Here is a 19,339-nt window from a genome sequence, read left to right as displayed (position 1 = left end):
CAAAGGAATGAAGGGAATCTATGATAGTGGAGAGGGAGAGGGATCTGCCTTGGAGAAGATCATGATGTAATCGGCAAATGCCAGATGGGAGAGGAGAAGGGATTTACATTTGGGGATGGGAGAAATGAGATAAAGGTCCGTTGCGGATTGAATGGAGCGGGAAAGAACTTTAAGGGATGAGGAGAAGAGGGGAGAGAGGGGACATCCCTAACAGATACCGCGACAAGAGGGAAAGTATCCAGCCAAACTACCATTCACGAGGACAGAGAAATGAGGGGTGGAGATCCAAGTGCAAATCCAATGGATGAAGGAGGGAGGGAAGGACATGATAGTCAACACATTAGAGATGAAATCCCAACTAATCGTGTCAAAAGCTTCATGAATGTCAATCTGGAGGAGGGCAGCAGGGGAGTGAGACTTACGGTCGAAACCACGGACAATTTCATGACAAAGGATGATATTGTCAGAGATGTTCCTTTCAACAATGAAAGCGGATTGATTGGGACTAACAAGAGAGTCAATGACTTTTTGAATCCTGTTGGCTTGGATTTTTGGCAATGAACTTATAGAGGAGATTACACAGGAAATGGGTCTGAAGTCACTCATACACTCCGCTCCTTCCTTTTTCGGGATAAGGCAAAGGAAAGTGCGATTGGTCCCACCAATTTGATGAGGATTTAAGAAGAAACTGTGCACCGCCTGAATGAGGTCGTTTCGAATGGTGTTCCAGCAAGCGGGGAAGAAACCCATGCTAAAGCCATCGGGACCAGGGGCTTTATTGGCCTTGTGGGAAAGAATGGCCGCAAGGATTTCCTCATCATTGGGGATGGATTGGAGGAGCGGAAAGAGCTCGGGGGGGACAAACTTATTGATGAGATTAGGGGGGATGGGGGGGTGGGAGGGGAAGGACTAAAGAGTCTGAAAATGAGAGGCCGCTTCAGCCTTGATGAGATCAGGGGAGAGGAGCTCAACCCCAGAGGAGGAGATAAGTTTAGGGATGGCATTGACGTTGTTCTTGGATTTGAGAGAACGATGGAAGTAAGCAGAATTAGAGCCTCCCAGCTCAAGCCATTTGATGTGGGATTTTTGGCAGGATAAAGATTCCGCTTGGCCCAGAGCCAGAGATAACTTAGAGGAAGCAACTTTTTCCTCCTCAGCTAGGGCAGGATTAAGGAGATCCTGCTGGAGTCTAGCTTGGATGGAGAGGAGTGTTGATGTAGATAAGTCACTTGGGCTTATTTTATTGCAAATAAGCCTTGGGTTGTGTTATATATATGTTGGGCCTTTGATCCCATGGGTTTTCTTTGAAATGGACCACTTTAATGGGCCTAAACTATGGGTAGAAGGTAGAAAAACGGGATTTAATTCATTAGTTTAGTTAGTTGCTATTTAATTCAATAAAGGCCCATTAGGCCATTAGTCGGTTGTAAAGTCCTATATGGACTATTAGTTAGTTAGTTCTATTCCATGTTGGAGTCATAAAGTCAAGTCCTAGTCCTATTTTGAATTCCTAGTTGTAGTAGGAGTGTCTAGTCCTATTGGGAAACTAGCTCCTAAGTAGTTTGATTGTTATTCTGGCCTCTATAAATAGAGGAGCCTATGTACTCATAATTGGAGATTTTTGAATGAATGAATTATTGAGTGATTACTCTTTAGCTAAAAAAAAACTGTTATTGAGAGGTGAGATGCCTAAACCTTTGAGGGGTGTGATACCCAAAACCTAAGGGGTGAGATACCCATTCCTTTATTCTCTTTGACCCTTCTCAACCCTCCATCGATTCTTCTTTTTCTATTTTTATTTTCTGTTTATTGTTATTAGAAGTTCAGACCTGTTAAAGCATACAAAATCAGAATCAGCCAGCCAAAGAGTTCTTGTTCTTGAAGCCAATTGACCCTCATTGCTACCCAAGTTTGAGATCTGATCTACAGATCCTTTGGAGGACTGGTTCTACACTCTAAGAAGATCAATCGATCCTCTCTTGAAGGTTATCTGAAGAAGACAAGTTGATGTTCCTGCAGAATTCTTCACATTCTCTCGCTTAGGTCTGAAAATCAAGAAAGTGCGTAACTCCATAACCAGCTGTCAGAAGCCCTTCATATTTGAGGGTTTTTGTGCCCTCCTTAGGGACTATCTGCACCCAAAAGTACAGCTCAATCAGACGCCCACAGACCTGGCCGCACCTTTCTCTCTCCTATCGGGTTGGGTTTTGGGCTGGTTTTGCTCCTATATGGGTATTGTATCCTTGGGGGTTTATTTGATTGTATTATTTCTTTGTTTCTTGCTCCTATTTGTATTATTTGGGGTTATAAACTGCGGGGTTAGTTACTTGTAATCTACTCCTGCATTAAGTGTTACGACAAGAAGCAACCTGCGAGGAGATGTTCTCGAAAGTTGAGGAATTCCAAAGCTTAAGGGAAGCTTTCACCTTCTTGAGCTGTTTGGCAAAAGCCAAGAGTCTCAAGAGGGGGGAAAGAGAGCGAGGGGTGGGCATATTCCATGCATTATAGACAAGAGGGAAGAAGTCCGAATGGGAGACCTACATATCAAAGAACTTGAAAGGTTTAGGGCTAAAGGAGTGAAAGGAAAGAACATGGATAGAGATAGGGCTGTGATCAGAGACACCAGGAAGACCAAAGGTAGCATGAGAAGATAGAAAAGATTTAAGCCAGGCTTCATTGATAAGGGCTTGGTCGAGCTTGCATGCCACCCTGAAATTTCCTGATCTCCTGTTTGCCAGGTAAATTTGGCACCTAAACAACGGAGGTCAGTGAGATTTAGATATTCAATGCAATCGTTGAAAGAGTCAACTGACGAGAAATTAATGTTTACTCCATGCTTTTCGTGGCTATAACGAGTGACTTTGAAGTCTCCCGTAATGCCCCAGGGACTAGATCCAAAGATGGGGGCGAAGGAAAGTAGGTCGGCCCAGAGGGGAAGCTAAGGGGGGCTTGGTTGAAGGCATAGATGATTTAGAGAAAGCATATGAAGGGGCCAGAGTGATGAGAGATAGACAAGTGAATGGCTCGGGTAGAGGAGGAGATGGTGGAGATGGACAGAAAGGAGGGATCCCAAAGGATCTAAATCCTCCCATTGGAGCTATGGAGATAAATGGAAACAACGGCCCAAGAGGGAGCAATTGAGGAGGCGATTTGGGAGGCATTAGCTTCTAAAACGCGTGTTTCCAGAAGGCAACAGAGGTTGGATTTAGAGGAGTGAATGAGAGATCTAATATCCGCTTGTTTGGCCGAAGAATTGAGACCTCGGACATTCCATATGGTTCAAGGAATCATGTGGAACCAAGGGTGGGGGCATCGAACGTTTGGTGGAGCAACGGGGGGTCTTGGGAAGGGAGGACTTGGGGGGAGGCCGACGGCTATAGCCAATGATAGGGGAGGCAGTTGGGCAGGAAGAGGATCTGGATTTGGTGGAAGGTTTTTTGCTTGATTTATTTTGGTTGGTTTTGGTGGATGAGGGGTTGTTAGTGGACGGTGGAGTGCTAATGGTGGTGGGGTTCAACAAAGGAGGAGGGGGGCATAAAATGAAGAGTGCCAGCCGAAGGGTTTTCTTTCGGTTGGTTTTGCAGGGAATTGCACATGTTCAGGGAGGCATCAATGCTGTCAATGGCAGTAGCACCCAGGAGACTTGGTTGTAGAGGTTACTGAGTAGAATGCTGAACAAGGGGAGCTGTGATGGGGCCTTCAGTGGTGCTCTGGGCAGAGCTACAGATATGATTAGGGCCTGAGTAGCAGGGCAGCTGGGATGCTTGGGGACAGAGGTCTTCAGAGGCTGCCGGAGGTGATGTTGTGGCAGGGAGGAGGCGAGTGGACCTTGGGGAGCAGGGCAAGGTCAATGGAATAATGCTGTGAGCTTCGGAAGTCACAGGAGAAACAGAGGTCAAGTCACTGGTGAATCTGGAGTTGGCCTTAGGGCTGCAATTAAAATGTGAAACATTTTCCAGGGGCAACCGAGAAGAGGCGGAGATGTGGCCTTCTGTGGCCAGAGGCAAGAGGCATTTGATGGTACAGGAGGAGGCGTGGCCTTCCAAGGCCGGCAGAGAGACGTCCGTCGTAGGGAGGTGAGCAATTGGGCATGGTGATGAAGTCATGGCAGGAACCGAGGCTGATGGCAAGATGGGAAGCCTAGAGGGATTGAAGGAAGCAGTGTTGATCGTTGACATCAATGGAGGAGGGCAGCCAGGGAGATTCAGACTAGGGGAAACATAACTGGGCGAAGAGGATAGGTAAGCCGAGTCGGGTGTGACCTGCAATGGGTTAAGGAAATAAGCATTGGTGGGTGGGTCGGCCAGAGAGATAGGTTGATGGGTGGGATGGGTAGTGTTTAAATGGTCGGGTGAGGAGGTGGGTGGGTTGGTTGGTTTGGTTGAAAGGGTGGGTTGGGTTGTAGAGGTTACTTGGGTCTAAGGGGTGATCTGTCGGGTATTTAGAGAATTGATTAAGTCGGTGAACCGGTAAAAATTGGTTTAGAGGTATAAAAGGGGGGGTCAGGGATGGCCCGGATTGAAATGGTGGCAAGGGAAGGATTCTCAGATGAGGAGTGGACCGGTTCAACGGTGGATCGATTAGTTTCAAAACCATAAGAAGGTTGGCCAGAAGAGGGGAAGGGGTTAGAGTTCAAGGTCAATGAGGACAGGGTATCGGTGGCTGAAGCAAGGAGAGGAAGAAGAGGAGGGAGATTGTGCCTAGGATTGTCAGTTAAGAGATCAAAAGGTTGGTGAGTAGTTCCATCAGAATCTGACATGTCCAAAATCGAGAAAGTGTTAGGTACGATGGGCAAAGATAGAGGTGTTGGACCAACGGTTAATAGGAGTAGAGGATCCGTCGGGAGGGGGCTAGAACCAGGGACAGAGATCAGCGGCAGGGTCTTCTGGGGCCTTTTCTGTTTGATTTTTTTAGAGCTTCACCAAAAGAGATCGAGATTCACAATGGGTTTGTTCATCAGCTGGAGTGTGGTCACTTGAGGGTTCATGTTCAGAGGCTTGCACGAGGACATCTTGAGAGGCGATATTGCAGGTCTCTGTTTTGTGACCGAAGCACTTATAGATTGTGCAAGAAGAGGGCCGCCAATCGTATTGGACTTTCTGGGTGAAGGAATAATCTTCCCCTTCAAATTTTTTTTATTAAAGATGGGGGAATACGATCAGCTTCCATCTCTATACAGATTCTTGCAAACGACAGTCTGTCCATGGTCTTGGTACGTTTGTCAAAGTACAATGGTTTATCGATGATTAGGGATCCAACCAAGCTAAGGCCTTTTACACCCCAATAATGAAGAGGCAGATTGGGGAAAGTCACCCAGAGAGGAATGGAGGTGGGTTTCATCTTGGAGAACGAGGTGCGAGCATCCCATTGCCTGAGATATATCGGTTTCTTTCCAACATGCTAAGGTCCACGATCAACAGCGAAGGCTTTATCAGTTTCAGAGTCAAACTGGAATATGAAAGTCCCATTATTGAGCATAAAGGTGGACGTAGCACAGACTGGCTTCTATTGCTTTTCCAGGGAAGATTTTACAGTGATGAACGGTGGTCTGCTACCTAGAAACGAGCCAACCACATAGCATTTCCACTTTTGAATCTTAGTATCTAACAGTCCCGGCGGACAAAAACCGACATGGGAAAAATTATGGGTTGCAGGAGGGTGGAAAGAGTGAGTGTCCAGCAGAGGAAGGAGGGGTAGAGGAGGCGATGGGGGGTGGAGTTGACTACCGAGGTTCAGGGACGGGTCAAGGGTGATGTGGGAGGCTGGAGGAGGGGAGGGGAAGAAGGGTGGCCATCTGATAAAGGAGGAGGGAGGTTAACAGTGTGGGATGAGGGGGGTCCGACGGCGAAGGCCACCGAAGGGGAAGGAGACATTGTAGGTCACGTCATCGAAGGGGAAGGGTTCTTTTTTTTTTTTTTTCAAAGGGACATCCACAACTCTGCCTTATCCAAACTGGGGTCGGCTATATGGATCCGAGTTAAAGAAAAAAAAAAAAAAAAAAAAAAAAAAGCTCTATTAGATGCCATTCTAGGGTGAGGACCTATCTTTTGCATATCTCTTCTTACCAATTCATTAATGGTCATTTTTGGCCTGCCCTTAGCCCTTTTAGCTCCATCCATCTGAATGTGGTCACCCAGTATTGGGGCATCCAAAGCCTTTGGACATGTCCAAACCATCGTAACCAACATTCTCAGAGCTTATCTTGAATTGGGGCAACTCCAAATCAGCTCTAACTTGATCATTCCTCACTCTCTCTCAGGGTTTTGCGGCACATCCATCTCAACATCCTCGTCTCTGCCACACTCGACTTATCTAGATTATGCTTCTTGACTGCCTGACATTCCGCCTCATGCATCATAGCTGGTCTTATGACTATCCTGTAAAATTTTCCCTCAAACTTTAGAGGAATACGACGATCACATAGCACTTTAGATGCCCCTCCACTTCATCCATCCTACTTTAATTCTATGGGAAACATCATCGTCAATCTCACCTTCCTTGTTTAGGGTAGAGCCCAAATATCTAAAATAGTCACTGTGTGGGATCCCCGTTCCCTTAATTTTCACCCCTTCGCTATCAGTCCTCAATCGACTAAAGTTACACATCATATACTACGTCTTCGTTTTACTTATCTTAAGACCTCTCAATTCCACATTTATATCTTCATAACTCCAACTTATCATTAATCTCTGCTATTGTTTCACCGACCATAATAATATAATATCATTCTCAATAAGCATACACCACAGGATCTCTCCCTGAATATTCTTGGTTAAATCGTCCATGATAAGTTTAAATAGGTAAGGGCTCAATGCAGACCCTTGATGTAACCCGACTGTAATTGGGAACTCATCACCTTGGCCTCTCACAGATCTCACACTAGTCACCACATCTGCATGCATGTCCTTAATTATATCCACGTATTTACTTTACGCCCCTTTCTTCTCTAATACATACCAGATTAATCTCTGGGTGTTGTAGGTATGATTTGAAGTATCGGTATGTATTGAACCGTATTGGCCGATACGTATCGGTATTGGCCATTACTGATACGATACTACCGATATGCTGCATGGAAATTTAAAATCCTTTGTTTTGTACTGATATGCCATTGATACACACTGATACGTACTGATACACACAAATACTCTTTGAAAATTTAAAATCGTGGTGAAATATACGTTTTGGTATGTATCGGTATGTATCCGATACATAAAGATACGGTGCGCTACGGTCATATAATGGCCAAGATGGGTCATTTTTTAGCTAAACACGATTTTTTGAGAGGGGTTTTTGTTCCAAAGTTTTTTAGCAATTTTTCTCTCTAGTTAAAGTGGAAATCAAGATTGGGAACAAGGATTTTACAACTACAAACCTTGGATTCTCAGTGCGATACCCTCAATTTAGTGTTTATGCATAATACATGTCATATATAGCTTTTTTAAACTAATTTTTTTATGCAACTGTATAAAAAATTGTTTCCTATCCATATATGTGTATCTTTACGTATCTCCGATACGATAAGATACCCTTCGATACGTATCTTAATTTTGGCCTATCGATACGGTGATTGATACCGATACTTTAAGCCTTGGTCGTAGGCCTTTTCTTAATCGATGATGACCATATGGAGATCCCTCTTGTATGTTCTAGATTTTTTCATAAGCCTCCTAAGAAGGTAAATCGCTTCTGTCGTAGATCTCCCAGGCATAAAACCGAATTGGTTCCTTGAGATACTAGGTTCTCTTCTTATGTGAACTTCTGTAACCTTCTCACATAGTTTCATAGTGTGAATCACAAGTTTTATGCCTCTATAGTTATTGTAGCTCTAGGTATCGCCTTTATTTTTGTAGATTAGGACAACGATACTTCTCAACTCATCAGACATATTTTTTGTGCTCATAATCTTGTTAAACAACTTGGTTAACCAAATAACCCCACGTAATCCCAAACTCTTCCACACTTCAATTGGGACCTCATCCGAACTTGGTGTCTACCCTACCTTCATCTTTCTTAGAGCTTCCTTAACCTCGATCACTCCTATCTTATGTACATATCTATGATGTTGTCAAGCAGGATACTCAAACTACTCTTACTAGGGAATTCTCCATTAAGTCACAAAAATACTTATCCCATACTCACACTTGTATCTCTCCTTATCTTCAACTTCCCTAGTCCTTTTCCAATTCTTAAAATTATCTTTCTTAATCTTGATGGCTGCCTATACATCAACTGAGTCTCTTTAGGGGTCAACTGAGTACCCTTAAACACCCCTAGAACCTCTTTAGCAACTTTCTTAATGCAATCCGTCATCTCATTCCACATCGTGGTGGCATCCCCTTCACAATCCCACTTCTCATGCTTCACCACTTTATCTGTAAAAGACCCCACTGACTTTCCTTTCAGTCTCCATCACCTTACCTTAGGGCAAACAAGGTTTTTGGTTTACTCTTTGGAAAATAGAAGCACATGTCCAAGATCAACAATTTATGCTGAGATGTTAAGCTCTCCCTAGTGATAACCTTACAATCCTTACAGATCCATCTGTTAGACCTTCTAGTGAGGAAGAAGTCTATTTGACTAGAATGTTGCCCACTTTTGTAGGTAATTAAGTGTTCTTCCCTTTTAGAAAAAAGAGTGTTTGCAATGGATAGATCATAGGCTATCGCAAAGTCCAAAACTGAGATCCCTTCATTCATCTCCCCAACTCCATAACCTCCATGAACCTCTCATAACCCTCTCCGATCCCTACCAATGTGTCCGTTCAGCATAATAATCTTTTCATCTGATCCAAGACCATGCATCAAATCATCCATGTGTTCTCAAAATTGTAGCCTGCAGCTCTCATCCAATCCTGCTTAGGGAGCATAAATGCTAATAATGTTGACCACCTCTTTATCTAACACCAGCTTTATGGATAGAATCCTCTCTCCCACCTTTTTGACATCCACCACATCGTTCTTTAGGTCTTTATCCACCACTATGCTGACTGCACCTTGACCACTTTGGTCTCCTAAATACCATAGTTTAAAGTCGTCTAACATTATAGCTTTAATGCTTTTCTATCTAGTCTCTTGGATACATGCAATGTTAATACTCCTTATAACATCTATCCACTCTAAACTCTTGCCCGTCAGTGAACCGATGTTCCAGGAAGCACATCGAATCCTTTTATTGCCAACATTCTTAACTCACCCTTGCACATGCTGCAAAGTGGATCGATGGCATGCGTTGTTTGTGTGGGATTAAAAGGACAGAAAAAAGAAAAGATAGATAATGAAATGCGATAAAAAAATGCGGAGATCCATGCAAAAGGTGAATTTGATGGATATAATAAGGTGCCGGCTGCCTACTTGACGCACCAAAGTAAAACTATGTATATATATATATCTATATATATATATATATATAGTAAGAAAGAAAAACAAAAGGATACAAGTATAGAGGAATGGCGCCTAGCACATTAAATAAGGATTCTTAGTACATAAATGAAAAGCACATGACATAAACTCAGGATACAACGTATGATATGGCAAGATTCTGCACAACACATACATCAAACCAAATCCACTATATGCTGTATGCAAGACAATATGGAAAGACAGTAAATCTCGTTATCAAATATATGTAAAGAGGAGCACAAGACTATTATGAAAAGAACTAAAACTCAAGAGAAGCAGATGGCACAATTGGCATACATAGAAGATGATATCCAGACATAGCAGATCAAACAAAGCAAGATTATTCGACAGATATATACACAAGTAAACAGATGGGCTTTTAGCAAAAGCATACAAAAGGCGACGACCAGTAAACCAAAAGTAGATATATAAGCATAAAATGGCAATGGAAAAAGGATACAGTGAGGGGGTATCCCTTATGGCACAGATAACTCTGAGCCCGTGATGAGGTTGGCAAAGTAAACACTCTACTGAAAAATCCAGCGCGTAGCAGGATGCGCCCTGGGTTGTGTCTCAGTAGTGGTGATGCGGCATTGGGGCACAGCACTAACCAGGCAAGTGGGAAGGTTGCTATGGGGATGGGAGCAGGGTTAGTATCACAAAAGCGGGAGTGATCGGGGTAATGCTTGGTAGGCTCGATTTGAGATCAGGGAGAATCAAGGAAGTGGGATTAAAGGAGCAGGGAGAATCAAGGGAGAGAGGGTATAGTAAATCACTTTGTGTGAAGGAGGGGTCAGTGGTGGTGTGACAGGGAGCTAAGGGCAGAGAAATAGTCGGAAGGGGTGTAGTGAAAGGAAGCGGTGACCATAGAGAAGCCGTAAGGAGAGGATCATGGGGTGCCAAGAGACAAACGGGCTAAGGGAGGGGCAGGGTATGTTAGTAGGAGCAGAGAGAATATTGGTGGGGAGTTGGAGGTAGCAGGTTGGTTGTTTTTTTATTTTTTTTGCTCACTCGCAAGAGTAGGAGAGGGATGGGAGAAAATCGGCGGTGGGAGAGGAGGAAAAAAATCAAGGTGGTGGGATAAAATAGAGGAGAAATCAGTCGCAAGAGTAGGAGAGAAAATCGGTTGTTAAATTTTTTTTTTTTTTCCTTCACTCGCAACAATAGGAGAGGGAATTGGAGGAGGTGGTGGAAAGAAAATCGTGGTGGGAGAGGAGAAAAAAATCGGGGTGATGGGATAAAACAAAGGAGAAATCTGGAGGGAAAGTTGGATGAGGTAGAAGAGGGAATATCGGAGGAGGCATAGGAGGGAAACTCGAAGGAGGTGAAAACGAGGATCCGAGAGAGGAGCAGGTGAAGGGGGGTCATGCAAAGGGTGGGAGAGAGAGAGGAGCGGAAGTGTTGGAATATGTATCCACGATAGGGGGAGTGTCCCCATCGTTGCATGGTTATCTTAGTTACTTTCTAAGTTAGATTAGGTTTTTTACTTACCTAGTTAGACTGGATCTCTAGTTTCCTGAATTAGAGTTAGACTAGGATTGTCTTTCTCATTCCACCTATGATTGTCCTTGGATCTACTTATTATAAATATATGACAGAGGAAGTCTGCCAATGACACATCGGCTCCTCCTCTCCCTTGCCGTCTCTCTTCTTCTTCACTAATCCCTTTCTCTCTTTTTTCGTCTTCTTTGATTGTGGTTCTCAAATTTCTACATGGTATCAGAGCCATGAAGAAGAAGAAGAAAAAATAGAATAACCTGTGTTTGATTAGTGTTGCGAGAAAAAAAAAAAATTTGTGGCTTCCTGGATCGTGATTTTCTTGTTATCGGTTTCCTCTCTTTGCATTAAGGTCTCTTGCTATCTTAAGATTTCTGATCGACGAGGATAGCGGAATTTTATTCTGTAGTAGATTTGCTTCCGTAGGTGTTTCTCTGCTGAAGATTTGCTCTTGCCGCTTTTGTTTCTGCTTGGTTTCTCGTTGCTGCCTTGATTATCGATTGAAGATACTTTTTAGTTCTGGTTTTCAAAATCTATGGGTTTCAAATCGTTTCGTTGCTACAAGATTTTCTGCCATGGTTGTCAAAGGTAGAGGCTTGGTTTCCACTGCTCTTGCTCTTTCTCATGATTGAGTTTCTGGTTGCTTCTGTTGGTTGCTGCTTGTTCGATCATCTTGATTCCATGGTTTTTCTGCTGGTTGCAACGATTGCAGCAGTGTTGAGACACTCACGCCTTTTTGCAGCAGTGTAGAGACACTCATCTCTGTGCTCTCAAGTTATTGCTGGTTTTCTATGAGGTTGTTTTGGTGAGTTCTCTCCTTTTTTTTTTTCTCTGGTTATCTCTATCAGCCCCTGTTCTGGGCAGTAGTTGCAGTCCTTTTGGAAGTGACTATAAGATAAACTAGGGTATCGATGGAGATTCTGGTTGAATCAAATGTTTGCTTCTGCTGGTTCAATCATCTCAACTTGATGCTTGTGTTTTCTGATTTGGAAGTCTCGCTGTCGAAATCTGATTTCTGCTCTCTCCATTGTGGTTTTCTTGCTGGTGCATTCTTGATCATCGATTTCTGCTGGTGACTATAGTTTTTGCCCTTCTCTAAGCTGGTTTCTCGCCTGCGACATCTTCGCAATCCCTTTCATGGTAAGAATGGGATTTTCCTTGCTGCTTTAAGACTCCATGGTTTCCGCCTCTTTCTTCCTTGTCTATCAGTCACAAGAAGTGAATGAAGAGACTATACTGGTTGTGCAACTGTCAAGAGGAAAATTTCCTTGCTATTTTTTGAGTTTCCTAAATTAAGCCCATCTTTCCTTAATTACCCGCAAGTTTACGCTTGCCGCTGGATTCCTATTTGTGTTGTGAGGTTGAAGACAACCTTATAAAGTGGGTTGTCTTAAACCCTTCTCCCTAGTTTCCTAAAGTACCCTTGTCTTTTGCTTTTTTTTTTTTGGATGAATAAATAATTCATTACCAAGAGGGAAAAAGAATATACGAGGGAAAAAAAAGGGGGGGGACCCACAGGATCAAACCCAAAAGGACTGAGAGAGCTAGGCCCCAGACAACCTATCTAAGGGAAACATCAATTAGGGGGGATGGTAGTGGCAGGAAGGCCTCAGGAGACAACAATGAGCTTGTTCCTTGGGGTGTCACGGACTGGGCTGATACACAAAGATTTGAGTCTGGACGAATCATCAAGATCGATGGCTTTCCAAATCCCTTTAAAGGAACGGGAGTTGGGGGTCCATCTACGAAGATTACGTTCCATCCAAAGGTGATTGATGATGGCACAACAGGAGAGCTTTCCAATTGTGTCGCAAATGGTGGAGCCACTAAAGGTCATACCAATCCAGATGCATTCCTAAGGGAGGGGGAGAATGGGCCGGATGGAGGGCTAGCAGGAGCGGAGGACTTTTTTCCAAATGGAGGAGGAAAAAGGGCAAGAGAAGAAAAGATGGTCAACATCTTCCATACCATTCCAGCATAAACAACAGGAGGTAGGGACCTGTATGTGGCGGTAATTGAGGAAGGCCTGCGTAGGGAGGCAGTAGGAGAGGGCTCGCTAAGTGGTGAAACTATGGTGAGGGATGTGCCCTTTAAACCAGATGATGTTCCTCCAGAGGATAAGAGAGTCTTTTGAGCGAATGAAGTTCCAAGCAGAGGCGGACAAGAATATGCCCGAGGAGGAGGGCTTCCAAAGTTGTCTTTTGCTTTTATTCTCCACTATTCCTTACTTTTATCTTCATTCCAAGAATACCCTTTCTTCTTCAACGTGCCATCCTACTTGTGAGTTGTTTCTTTGTTAAAGTGACATTCTTTAATTACTAGATTGCCATTCACCCCTTGCTTTTTGGCTATTATATGCTTGGATGGGCCCATAATTGGTCAGTGATGGGTTTTAAACTCAGGATTGATTGGGCATATACATGTACTGTTTTATTGCTTTGTGGGCCCAAAATCATATCTTGGGGATTGACAACGTTTTTGGCACTGGTACTAGGATGCCTTGGTAATTAGAGATTGTTTGTTCAACCTTGCTGCCATAAGGGGGAGAATAGACATTATTTTATGCTCTTGGTTAAGAGTTTATTTGGGATGCTGATTATTGGAATTATTGTTCATGTGTAATGCTACACGTGAGGGGGAGATTGGAGATTTTTATCTGCTCTGCACAATTCATCAATTGGAGATTTTTATCAGTGAAGATTATTTATCAGCTCGTGTATTCAGTAACAATTTTAGTTTTTGAAGGGCAACACTAATGATGCGATATCTTAAGATGAGGTGATCTCTTAAGGATCTAAGTTGCTGCCCTCCATCTTTACCTCTTTTAAATCATGATATGGTGTTTGTGAAGATTGGCTGTCCACCTTGTGCGATTGAATTGATTCCTTTCTTTAAAGATCGAGTTCTTCTCTTATATTGAAGATCGTGTCTTCCCCTATTGGAAATCAAGTTCCGTAGTTATAGGAGATCATCTGTCATGTTACCTGTCTGCTGCTATGGTATTTTGGATTGTGGTTGATGATATCCACCATTTCTGTGATTTTTTGTTCTTCCTTTTGGAGATTGAGTCTTCCTTAGACATTGAAGATCAAGTACTACACATGTTGGTGATTATCTACCGTCCATTTTGTTCATTGCTGATTGTTCAACACAACATTTTTTATTGTGGTTGCTTGAAGTTCCCACTGTTCATTGGAGTCAAAACAAAAACTATTCAAGACTTGTGCTGCATTTGATTTTCTGTTCTTGTTTGTCCAAGCTGGAGTCTGTCTTTTGAGACATGTATACTCCAGCTTGAGGGGGAGTGTTGGAATATGTATTCACGATAGGGGGAGTGTCCCCATTGTGGCATGGTTATCTTAGTTACTTTCCAAGTTAGATTAGGTTGTTTACTTTCCTAGTTAGACTAGATCTCTAGTTTCCTAAATTAGAGTTAGACTAGGATTGTTTTTCCCATTCCACCTATGATTGTACTTGGATCTACTTATTATAAATATATGATGGAGGGAGACTGCCAATGACACATCAGCTGCTCCTTTCCCTTGCCGTCTCTCTTCTTCTTCACAAATCCCTTTGTCTCTCTTTTTTCTTCTTCTTTGATTCTGGTTCTGAATTTTCTACAGGAAGAAAGAGGGATTGAGAGAGAGAGAGGGAGAGAGAGAGAGAGAGAAGTGGAGGGTAAGGATATAATTATCTGGTTTGGTATGCCCTAGGTCGTCGCTGCCTGAGATGGGGGAGGGGATGTTTTGCCAGAGAGCTTTAGCAAGAGGTAACTGACTTGTGAAGTGTGTGCTAAAATCCTAGCAAGACTAATTTGTACCGGTTACTAACCAACCTAGCGGTTTTTTTCCCCCTTTCCAGTCATCATACTTTTTTCGACATATGCAGAGCAGTTGTCCCTGTGCTAGACACTTCATTTTCAAGTTTAAAATTCCATATCCCACTTGCACCTTTGATGTACCTTGCTAAAATTGGTTGCTTATTGGTTTTGGATTGGCCATTTGATTCTTTAATGTAATATTTTTACATCATCGGTCGGTTTTCCTTTAAATCTTGCCTCTTTGCATTAGTCATTCCACTCTTCTGCTTTTTGATTGTTGTATAATCACAGGTCGCTGCAAATTATGTTGCCATGGTGCCCTCTGGACAAATATTTGATAGGTAGTTGCATCTTCTAATGTAGTTAGCTAAGTTTTTTTTTTTTTTTTTTTTTTTAAAATGTTCAAGGATTACCTTAAATGAAATATTCTGTAGCATTCGAAGGTTGTGTTTGTTTTCTAACTAAAGGTATTTTCATCCATAAAATCTTGCAGTTCTTTGGAAAAAGGTCAACCTTATATATTTCGTGTTGGCTCTGGTCAGGTAAGTTTGGGGTTTACTGATGTTCAAAAATTCATATATGCTTCTGAAAAGCCGTACTTTTTTCAAGTCAGTTAAAGTGCTTTATTATAATTTAACCTCTAACTAATGATTTGCGTGCAGTGGGGGAGCCTGTGTCACAACGGTTAAGTTGCTCTATTGCAACATGTTGGTCACAGGTTCAAAACTTGAAAACAACCTCTTCTGTGAAGCAGGGAGTAAGACTGCGTACACTTGCCCCTCCCAGACCCTGCAGTAGCGGGAGCCTCTTGCAACCTTGGGTTGCTCTTTTTTTTTTTTTTTTTTTGAATGATTTGCATGCAATGGTGATTTTACTGTGCTTAGAATTTCTAATTCAAACTTGAATGTTGCAAAGTCCAACAAATAATCCAAAATTTTGACTTAACTAAGCCGACTATCTGTTACTCCAAATTTTTTTTGGTTTACTTTTGTCTAATACTGTCCCTAGATTTTTATTTGGGATGTTAACTAGGACTGTTTTCATGGATAGGTACATGGTACAGTGGTACAGCTGTTGTACCCAACTTTCTGAAGCTTCTTATTACACATTGTAATGTAAGGATAGGTCTCAAGTTGGCAACTATCAATCCAACCTACAATAGGACCTTCTAACTCCATCGGTACACAAGTTCTGACAAACAGTAGGTCTGAACACTTGGATCTAGCAATACAATATTAATTAGTCACCAAAATAGAATGCTATCAATAGGGACCTTGATACTGAAGTCACAAATGGTTTGAAAATGTTCTTAGGTAGTATTTGGTAAAGAGTTGGACTGATTTGGTTTATTCCTGTAATGTGTCCAGATTCATTGTATCACATGTACCACATGCTAGATAAGGCCTTGATTCAGCCTTAGCTGGCATGCCATATTTGTCACTTTCTCAATCTCTATAAATAAAGGCCTGGACACAGTCACCTTCACAAGCCAACATATTATCTCATTTCTTTCCTCTTGCTTATAATTATTATTGGTATCAAAGCCTAATCCTTTTTGAAAAATTTCCAGTCATTGCGAAGGTCAGCCCCTCCTAATAGAGGCTTTGTCCTCCCAAGGCTGAGCATGGGCACCTAAAAGTCATGCTGCCTTCATCATTGACCACTAATACCACTACCACCATGCAAACTGCCGCCGCTAGGGCTTGGAGCCCATAAGAACAGGGGCCCAAGCCCCTCGCCGAGGCTTCACCTCTCTTCCCGACTCCACCAGGGCCTTCTGCCGTCTATCACTGCAAACTATGGTCCTCGCTTTCTATTTTGTGTCACCAATCGACACATCCAGGGGCTTCCGCCCCTCTTTTATGCCAGTATCCGAAGCCACTAGGGCCTCCACGTCCCTCTGCCTCTTGGGACAGGGCCTCTAAAGCCACCAAATCCCTATACTTCATGCGCCAGGGCTCTAGGCCCCTATTCCAGGCCACTGCAATGACTCGGATATAGTTGATGCCCAGCTATTTCTTATATATATGCTGCTGGAATATTTTTATTGGATTTCCTTGGACTTCCTTAGCCATCAAATCAGAGAGTGCTCTTAGTTCCCTTATTATTTTTCTCTATACACATAATGGAGAGGTTTTCTGCATTTACTGGGGGAGTTGAGGGTGTTGTGGTGGGTCGTATTGGAACCATGGCCATGATCCTACTATCCTAATTGGGCCAACTAAGCTGAATGGCACCAACTACTTGACTTGGTCACAAGCTTGTATGCTCACGATCTGTGGGATCAATTTATTGGGATACTTGACTGGTTGTTAGAATATGTAATTAGGTGCCGCGGGGGCATATTGGCCTTTTCCCCCTTCCACCGACCCTATTTAATGAGGGTTGGCTAAGGGGGGGGGCATACTTGTAATTTTGAATCTTCTTTGCTTATTATAAATAAAGGCTTGTGTGGTCACTCGGATCATTCAAGCATTCTACACCATTCATGATGTTAGCACGGTATCAAAGCTAATTTTCTGACTAGGGTTTTTCAGCCTTCTCTTCTCCCAAAAATCACGAGCCTCCATTGATGTAGATCTACAATTTGGAAGGACCTGTCACAGGAAGAAAGGCCCAGCCAAAAGGGGTCTATCGATACACATTTAAGTCCACTTGAGTGGCTGAATTAGTAGTTAGAAATAACGGCCCATTGGGCCCATCGATTCTAGCTTTAGTTATTTTATTAATTGTTAACAAGTGAGGCCCATTGGGCCCATTGGTTGTAATGTCCTTTATGGGCTCTTAGTTAAAAAGATTACTCCATGTTGGAGTTATAGCTCTAGTCCTAGTTTTATTAGGAGTCCAAGTCCTACTAGGTATTGTCTAGTCCTATTTAGAATCTAGCTCCTAGTCATGTTATGATTGCAATTCTGCCCTCTTTAATAGAGGATTCTATGTACTGTTATTGTTCAGATTTGAATAAAGAAAAGTTGCAATTAATTGCTTAGAACAGCAGGGATAGCTGTGGGTGAGAAGCCCAGACTGAGATAGCCACTCCTCTCCCACTTTGTCCCTTTGTTAGAACTCTCTAATTCCTGCAATCGATTCTCTGTTCCTATCACTGTTGCTGTTCTTATTAACTTAATACCATTCAGTTCTGTCCCTCGAGATCGATCAGCAAGAAGCATCCCTTTGTGAAGTCAATCAATCTCCCCTATTGCCAATATTGAGGATCTGATCTGCTGGCTATTGGAGGACCTGTTCTGCACCTTAAGTGGACCACTTGATCCATCTTAGAAGACTTTCAGAGCTACCTGTTGCTGTCACTGCAGAATTCTCACAAACTCTCTCCTAGGTCTGATTTTCAAGAAGGTAAATATCTCATCAACCCACCGTCAAAAGTCTTTCAGTTTTTTTAGGTTTTTGAACCCTCCCTAGGGACTACCTATGCTCAATAGTGCAGCTCATTCTGAGCCTTCCAGTTGCAGCTGCCCCATTCTCTCTCTAGGCCTATCGCAGGTGAGATTCTCTCTTCTGGCCGATTGTAACTTTTGGGGTTTTTTCTTTGTTGGGTCGCTTTTATCTTGTGTGGGTTATTTCTGGGTTTTGTTCCTTTGTTTCTAAAGCATCTTTAAGCGTAATTTGTTAGTATTGGCCTACTAGTTGTATTGTTTGGGGTTATCAATTGTGGGGGTTAGTTACTTGTAACCTACTCCTACATTATCCATCCTCTCACCCTTCATCTTCATCTCAACCTCCACCCTCCCTCCTTCCTTTTTCTTCCTAATTCTCCATAAGGCAACACTAATGAGGTGATTCATATGAATCTAGTTGCTGTCCTACACATTACCTCAATGTTTTAAACCCAAAAACCCTGCAAGAATTGTTAAGGTAATTCCCCTCAACGATTTTCGATTCTTCCCTTCTTGGAGTTTGATTCTTCCTACTTTTAAGAACAAATCTCCATCTATTGAAGGTCAAATACAGCAAATTGGAAGGACTCATCATTACTTGCAAGATTGAAGCCCATCTTCACCTGCTATTCCCCAAAAGTTAGGAAAACCTTGACCCCATTGATTTTTGGGTTCCCTCCCTCGGAATAAGTTGATATTTGGAGGAGACCCTCATCACCGCTACAGAGGAGATCGACCATCCCTGTGGCCCTATCTGCCAAGGTTGCGTGTGTGACCATCATCTTCTTCCAAATTTTTCTCCTAAAACTCTTATTTTCTTATCTCATCAGTTCTTAATCAGAATCAGATATATTTTGGAGGAGTGCTTCTTTACCCTTATAGGGAAATTCGATCCCAGTTTGGGCTCTTTTTGACAACTGGTTTTGAAGATTTGGTATTTCTCCTATTCATTGTTGATTTCTCCTTGGTGCCATCATGTTTGAAGTAACTACTGCAACCTCAGGATCTGATGGGCAAGGTTGCAATGAATACATGCTTTTTGGTGCTAGCTCTGTGAAATTGGAGGGAACTAATTACCTCATCTAGTCTAGACCTACCTACCTTACTATTGCTGACAGAGGTCTTACTGGACACATCGTAGGCAAATCAAAGAAACCCTTTGAAGAGGGTACCCCTCAGGACAAGTGGATCACTAATGAATCTATGGTAATCTCTTTTTTGACCAA

At 42.7% G+C, this 19,339-nt stretch overlaps 1 protein-coding gene across 2 annotated transcripts in view; it reads left to right on the top strand.

Moving 5' to 3' along the window:
- LOC122092793 (peptidyl-prolyl cis-trans isomerase FKBP16-3, chloroplastic) overlaps positions 1-19,339 on the top strand; it is a 56,687-nt gene that overhangs the window by 33,146 nt on the left and 4,202 nt on the right. The window contains exons 4-6 of one of the 2 annotated variants that reach the window (XM_042663089.1): positions 15,010-15,059; positions 15,212-15,260; positions 15,381-15,422. In XM_042663089.1, the coding sequence (XP_042519023.1) occupies positions 15,010-15,059; positions 15,212-15,260; positions 15,381-15,407 (126 nt within the window). In that variant the 3' untranslated portion in view covers positions 15,408-15,422. Of the gene's footprint in view, positions 1-15,009; positions 15,060-15,211; positions 15,261-15,380; positions 15,423-19,339 lie in introns of those variants that run through there. The other variant, XM_042663088.1, reaches the window with a different exon arrangement.

Source organism: Macadamia integrifolia, chromosome 11 (genome assembly GCF_013358625.1).
Source record: "Macadamia integrifolia cultivar HAES 741 chromosome 11, SCU_Mint_v3, whole genome shotgun sequence".
In the NCBI taxonomy this organism is placed as follows: domain Eukaryota; kingdom Viridiplantae; phylum Streptophyta; class Magnoliopsida; order Proteales; family Proteaceae; genus Macadamia; species Macadamia integrifolia.
This window is presented reverse-complemented; position numbering and strand designations above follow the sequence as displayed.